We start from the raw sequence: 6,975 nt of genomic DNA, 5'->3' as shown, positions 1-6,975 counted from the left end.
AGAACCCAACTAGTATCCATGAGGATGCAGGTTCAATCCCTGGCCTTGTTCAGTGGGTTAAAGATCCAGCATTGCCATGAGCTGCGTGTAGGTAGCAGATGTGGCTCTGATCTCACGTTGCTGTACCTGTGGGGTAGGCTGTAAGTTACAGCTCTGATTTCAACCCCTAGCCTGGGAACTTCCATATGCAGCAGGTGCAGCCCTAAAAAGAAAGGGAAAAAAGTGAATATGTATCAAGTGTTTAGTATATGTCAGTGCAGTGGTTTTTCTAAGTGAGCCCCAAGAATTTAATTTCTGTAATTTTCACAACCACCTGTGAGGCAGTACAGATGGGGAAATTTGGCTCCGGGAGGTTAAGCAACTTGTCCAAAGTTAGGCTCTAGTAGGTGGCATTGCTAGAACTGGAATCCAAGCACGCACACACACGCGGCACCATTCCTGCTCTTAAGGATGACATCAGTACCACTAATTAAGATGCGAAAGAGTGTGTATCTATTCACTTTTATATTACTCATCTTAAGGTTTCTACGTATATTTCCTGGCTTTCAGGCAACTATAACACTTTTTGCCAACTCTTCCACTGGGTGAGAGAGGTGGTGGCCCCTGGGGAGAAGCATGTGTCAAGGTGAGGCCAAGTAGGAATTCTAGTGAGGCGCCTACTATTTGGCGTAGGAGGGATGGGGTGGGTAGGACCCCCGCTACGACAGTGCTCTTACGCCACAAATGACGCAAATCAGCGCAAGAGCTGGGGGTGGAAATACCGTCACCACCCGCCCGGGGTTGGCAGAGTTGCGGCGAGAAAGGCGTGTAGACCCCGCCTCGGTGGGTGGGGAGTGGCAAGCCCCGCCTCAGCCCCTCTGGCAGGCTCCTGCCAGCGTCGCTGCAGCTCTGGCAGCGGAGCTGGAGCGTGGAGCCCGGAAGGATGCGGCGCCCGCGGCGGCCTGGGGGTCCTGGGGGATCTGGGGGTCTCCGGGTGCTCCTCTGCCTGCTGCTGCTGGGCAGCCGCCTGGGAGGCTGCAACGCCATTAGTGCCCACGGTCAGGAGGAAACGGGGGGTGGGGGGCGGCGGGCTGGAGGATGGGCCCGGGAGCAAAACTCGGTGGGGGTGGGGGTGGGGTGGGGGAAGTGTCACGAAGGTAGGCAGCTCAGGTAGAATGCGTGTGTGGCGTGGGGTAGGGGAGGCACCGTGAGATGAGGAAGAGGAGAGGGCGTCTGAGAGGAAAGGGGCGTAGGCCCGGAGGTGGGGCTGGGAACCCGGGGGCGGGACCTAAAGGAAGCAGGTTCAGGGGACGATTGCGGTTTGGGAGGAAGAAACAGGGGTGCCTAGGGACAGAGGGGCCCAGAGACGGGATACAAGACCACAGGAGAAGCAAGTCGCTCTGAGGCGCCAAAGCGGCGCCCCGCGCTGAGGGCTGGAGGTGGGGGGAGGGAGCCAGAGGGAACCCAGATCTCCGGGCGGTAGAAGTCGGGCCCGCGAGCACCGGGGTCCCAGCTTTCGGTAGAGGATCAAGTCGAGGGAGGGGCCAGACTTTCCCTTTCAACCTGGAGAGGCCCATTGCTGTAATCTGATCTCCGATAAGAGGGGGGCCGAAGGGGGAGGGGCAGAAGAGGGTGGAGAGGGAAGGGTCGTCTCCCGTCCCCCTCCTCACAGCCAGGCCTGGTGCTGACTCACGACGGAGCGGACTGAGACAGTCAGCGCTGACTCACGGGCAGGGGGTGGGGGTTGGGGGCGGGGGGCTCCTAGGGGAAGGGGCGCAGCATCGCCGTCTGGCGTCCTCCTTCCTCACCAGGCTTGGAGGCCAATGCAAGGTACTTCCCGTGGCGCTGCGGGTGGGTAGGGTGGACGATGAAGGCTGGAATGGCGGAGAGGTCAAGTCCCGTGGCGACTCCTCACCCTGTCACCCTTCCTCCCCCCTAACTTCTTCCAGGCGAGCCCTCAGCGTCACCGGGCTCAGAGCTTCAGCACCGCGAACAGCGCCCGCAGCACTGAGGCCTTGGACTCTAGGGAGAGTGCAGGGAGCATTGCCTTAGGGGCACCCCATTTTACCCCTTTCCCATGCGAAGGGGAAGCACGCTAAGCTTTCCATCTCTTCTGAGTCCCAGGCCATCATAAGATGCTGTTGGAGGATTTGGAGAGTCCCTTTCCTCTCAGAATCTGGCCAAAAACTACCCCATAGTCATTGGATGAGAGTAGAAGCTTATGATTCTCCACTATCACTAGCCCCAGGCACCTGGAGGGCTTCTTCTTCTCATTACTCAGTTTGGCAAACTGAGACTTTTAGGAAAAGGGTCCAGATTCACAGATCTTTAAAATCCAAAGCCAGATCCTGTGCTTTTTCTCTTAAGAATTCTAGGCCTCTTCCTTCCTCTCCCCCGAGCTTAAAGCCTTCCTTGAAAGGAAAGAATGGGTCCCATCTGCTTCCCCCTTTCATAGCCTGTTCATCCATCTGACCAGTCTATGTGTGTGGGTGTCTGAGCCTCTACTCACCTGTCCTCTACAGGCTGTCTGTTTGACCGCAGACTCTGCTCTCACCTTGAAGTCTGTATTCAGGGTGAGTGAGGCCCAAACATAGGACTGACAAGAAGGGGGGTGCACAATAAAAAAGAAATGGGGGAGGCCTGGAAGGGAGAAGGGGAACCAGGCTTGGGGAGAAGGGGGACTGGCCTGAAGCAAAGAGAGGAGATAGAGGGAGTGCTGTCTATTTGCAACCTGGCCTTTGGCAGGCCTCTTGTCCCAACCCCCTGCTGACACCACTTTTGTGTTCTTAGATGGCTTGTTTGGACAGTGCCAGGTGGGAGTGGGGCAAGCCCGGCCCCTTTTGCAAGTCACTTCCCCAGTTCTTCAACGCTTACAAGGTGTGCTTCGACAGCTCATGTCACAAGGTGAGGTCTAGGTGCCCGGGAGGAGAGAGACTGCAACTTGGATAGATAAGGGTGGGGGAAACAGGGGCCACCTGACTCAAGCATTTCTTTCAAGGGACAAATATCACACCCACTCTGCAGCATCACCTTCCCAGATCTTGCTGGAGAAGGAGGCAAGAAAAGTGGGGAAGGAACTCTAGAGATAGGCTGTTCACTTAGACTCTCTGGAGGAATCTAGAGGAGGCTTCTAGAAGAAGTCACTGAAAGAGGACAGCATCTGTCTCATTAGGACCAGCCCACTCTCTGGAACTGACTGAGTACTCCAGAGCCATGAATCCTGGAGTCCTCAGCCAGGAGAACACCTCACTCACCCAGTTCTCTCGTTCAATCAATATTTATCAGGTCCTTCAATATGGCAAACATAGTTTTAGGTTCTTAGGATGTATCAGGGAGTAAAACAAACAAAGATTTTTGCCTACTGGGGTTTATATTCGGGGGGTGAAGGGACAGAATACAGTATATAAATTAAAAGACATTAGTATGTTAGAAGATGACAAGAGCCATGGGAAAAACACATATTACAACAAGATAAAGGGATCAGAAGTGGGGACATAGGAAGCTCCAATATAAAATTGGGTGGTCAAGATAGACGTTATTGAGACTATGAAATTCGCACAAAGCTAGAACAAAAGCCCTAGCAGGAGCAAGAATTTAAGGGACACCGTGGAGAACACCTCCTCAGTGTGGCTGTAAAAGAGTGATGGAGAGGCAGAGTAGAAGATGCAGTTAGGGAGGTAATGGAGGAAGGGATGCTCTTGGATTTTATAAGAGAATGTATGGACATTGGCTTTAGTCTGAATAAAAGAGGAAACCATCACAAGGTTTGAGCATAGGGGTGTATGATTTCACTTCTACTTTTAAAGGACCACTCTTAACTGCTGTGTTGAAAATAGAATGTAGGGAATCAGGGGTAGAAACACTAAACACTAAAAGCTACCACAATTGGAGTTCCCATCGTGGTACAGCAGAAACGAATCCTACTAGGAACCATGAGGTTGCGGGTTTGATCCCTGACCTTGCTCAGTGGGTTAAGGATCTGGCGTTGCTGTGGCTGTGGCATAGGCTGGTGGCTACAGCTCTGATTAGACCCCTAGCCTGGGAACCTCCATATGCCATGGGTGTGGCCCTAAAAAGACAAGAAAGGCAAAAAAAAAAAAAAAAAAAAAATAACAGCTACCACAGTAACTCCTGTAAGAATAAGTTTGGACCAGGGTGATTATAGGAGGTAATGAGAAAAGACAAAATTCTGCATATATTTTTAAGGTAATGAGTATGCTTTCATGAAATATTGGATAGGGCCATGAAAGAAAGTGGGGAGCAAAGGGTGACACCCAGGTTTTGTTGCCTGAACATCTAGGCTGACAGACATGTAATCAACTATGCAGAAGGGGAAATGGTGTTCAGTTTTGAATATATAGGTTTAAGATATCCATTTAAGGAGTTCCTGTCGTGGCTCAGTGGTTAATGAATCCAACTAGGAACCATGAGGTTGTGGGTTCGATCCCTGGCCTTGCTCAGTGGGTTAAGGATCCGGCGTTGCTGTGAGCTGTGGTGTAGATTGCAGACGCAGCTCGGATCCCTTGTTGCTGTTGCTGTGGCCCCTAGCCTGGGAATCTCCATGTGCTGAGGGAGCGGCCCTAGAAATGGCAAAAAGACCAAAAAAAAATCCACTTAGGTAGAGCAGGAAGTTGAGTTTATAAGATTGGGTTTTGAAAGAGAGAGAGGTCTGCAGTGGAAGTATAACTTTGGAATTCTTTGGCATATAGATGGTAATTAAACCCAGGAGGTGGGTAAAATAACCGAAGGATTGAGTGTTTATGAAGAAGGGCCCTAAAGAATTTTAGAGAGACTGAGAGGGGAAACCAGTGAGGTAGGAGGAAAAACAAGAGTGTTTGGTGTCCTAGAACTAAGTGAAAGTATATCAAGGAGAAAGGAGTGATCAATGGTGTCAAATGATGGTGGCAGGTTAGGTAAGATGAGGTCTGAGAACTGACCCTGGATTTAGATATACAGAAGCCACTGGCGATCCTTTTTTTATTTTTTACTTTTTATTTATTTATTTATTTTTTTGTTTTGTTTTTTAGGCCTGTACCTGCGGCATATGGAAGTTCCCAGGATACGGGTCAAGTTGGAGCTGTAGCTGCTGGCCTCTACCACAGCTACAGCAACGCAGGATCCAAGCCACGTCTGTGATCTACACCACAGCTCAGAGCAACACCAGATCCTTAACCCACTGAGCGAGACCAAGGATTGAACCTGCATCCTCATGGATTCTAGTTGGATTCGTTTCCGCTGAGCCACAACAGGAACTTTGACACTGGTGAACTTGATGAAAGCAGTTTTGGTAGAATAGTTGGGAATAAAATCCGGAATAAAGTAGACTAAGAGGGAGTGGGAGGAAAGGAATTGGACACAGCCAGTATAGATAACACTTCCAGAGAGTCTTAATGTGAATTTAAAAAAAAGCAAAGAAATGGGGCGATAGCTGGAAAGGAAGGTGGGATCAAGCAATATTTTTATGAAATGGCATCATTGTTATATGCTAATGGGAATGATCCAATAGAGAACAGAGAAAAGATGATGTAGGAAATAAAGGAGAACTGTGAGGAAGAGATTCTTGAGTAGGTAGTAGGAGATGAAATCTAGGGCTCAAGTGGAGGAATTGGCCTTATATAGGAACACAGATCCTTCATCTAATGTTAATAGACAAAAAAGGCAGGTATGGACGCTATAGATTCCAGGATATGAAATAAGAGCAGTACAGATTATTCATCCAGAAGCAGGGGGGAAGGAAGGGGAAATGGGGCGGAGAGTGGAAGACTGTTCCTTTAGAACAGGTGACTGACCTTTCCTGAGAGCAGAGCTTCACGGATGGAAATGGTCAAACAGGAGATTCTGCCTCAAGATAAAATGATGTCGATGAATGTTTGAAATAGGAGTAGAGGGCTTTGGAGTTTCCCAAGCAACTTTCAGTTCCCTAATTGCACTTAATCTTTTCTGTAGACCCACCAAGTATGTATTATGGCCACTTTACAAATAAAGAAAACTAAGGTTCAGGATCAACAAAAAGAAGAGGAATAATAATTATGATGATGATGATAATAATAGCATTTATTAAAATCTCACTGTGTCAGGTACTAACTGTTTTATATGGTTATATTTTGATTATCACAACCATCTTAGGAGGTATGAACCCCATTTTTCAGATAAGAGAACAGATAGGTTCAGGCAAAATCACACAATTAGTACACGGCAGAGGATTTAAACCCAGTCTCGCCGGAGGCAGTCTCATTCCCAAATCTGTATCCGAGGGTGAGAAATGATCACCCAGCGGGTCTTCCTTCCTCTGCCCCTCTGCCAAATTCAACACTCTTCAGGGGAGGAGGTATGTATTTGATGTACTGGTCCCTGTTACTGGGCCCTCAGATGGTCCCAAGCCAACCTCACCCTCTCCTGTCCCCTGGCAGGATTGTCCTGGCACGATGACCTCACCCAGTATGTGATCTCCCAGGAGATGGAGCGCATACCCAGGCTTCGCCCCCCAGAACCCCCAGCAAGGGACAGGTAGGCATATACTGTCTCATCAACTCCCACACGGCAAGGCTGGTGGGTCTGTGGTCTTCCTGATGCACCGAGGGACGTGGGCATGGAGACCCGCAGGCTGAGGCATGGGTAAAGGGGTCCTGGAGTGGACATCTGACACAGTCACATGCCCAACATGAGCTAAGCTCATCTCCAGGGATCCAGCAAAACAGGGGCATCAGGGAGTTCCTGTCATGGCTCACTGGTTAACGAACCCAATTAGAATCCATGAGGACGCGGGTTCGATCCCTGGCCTTGCTTTGTGGGTTAAGGATCTGGCATTGCTGTGAGTGGTGGTACAGGTCGCAGATGCAGCTCAGATCCTGTGGCTGTGGTGTAGGCTGGCAGCTGCAGCTCCAATTCAACCCCTGGCCTGGGAACCTCCCTATGCCGCGGGTGCGGCCCTAAAAAGACAAAAGACCAAAAAATAAAATAAAACAGGGGTATTGGAAAATGTTTTGAAACATTTGG

At 49.9% G+C, this 6,975-nt stretch overlaps 1 protein-coding gene across 1 annotated transcript in view; it reads left to right on the top strand.

The window, feature by feature from the left end:
* PTPRN (protein tyrosine phosphatase, receptor type N) overlaps positions 831–6,975 on the top strand; it is a 19,945-nt gene continuing 13,800 nt past the window's right edge. The window contains 4 exon segments of the mRNA XM_003133669.4: positions 831–1,037; positions 2,502–2,552; positions 2,770–2,883; positions 6,390–6,486. Of these exon segments, the coding sequence (XP_003133717.2) occupies positions 923–1,037; positions 2,502–2,552; positions 2,770–2,883; positions 6,390–6,486 (377 nt within the window). The 5' untranslated portion in view covers positions 831–922.

The sequence above is a fragment of the Sus scrofa genome, chromosome 15 (assembly GCF_000003025.6).
Source record: "Sus scrofa isolate TJ Tabasco breed Duroc chromosome 15, Sscrofa11.1, whole genome shotgun sequence".
In the NCBI taxonomy this organism is placed as follows: Eukaryota; Metazoa; Chordata; class Mammalia; order Artiodactyla; family Suidae; genus Sus; species Sus scrofa.
This window is presented reverse-complemented; position numbering and strand designations above follow the sequence as displayed.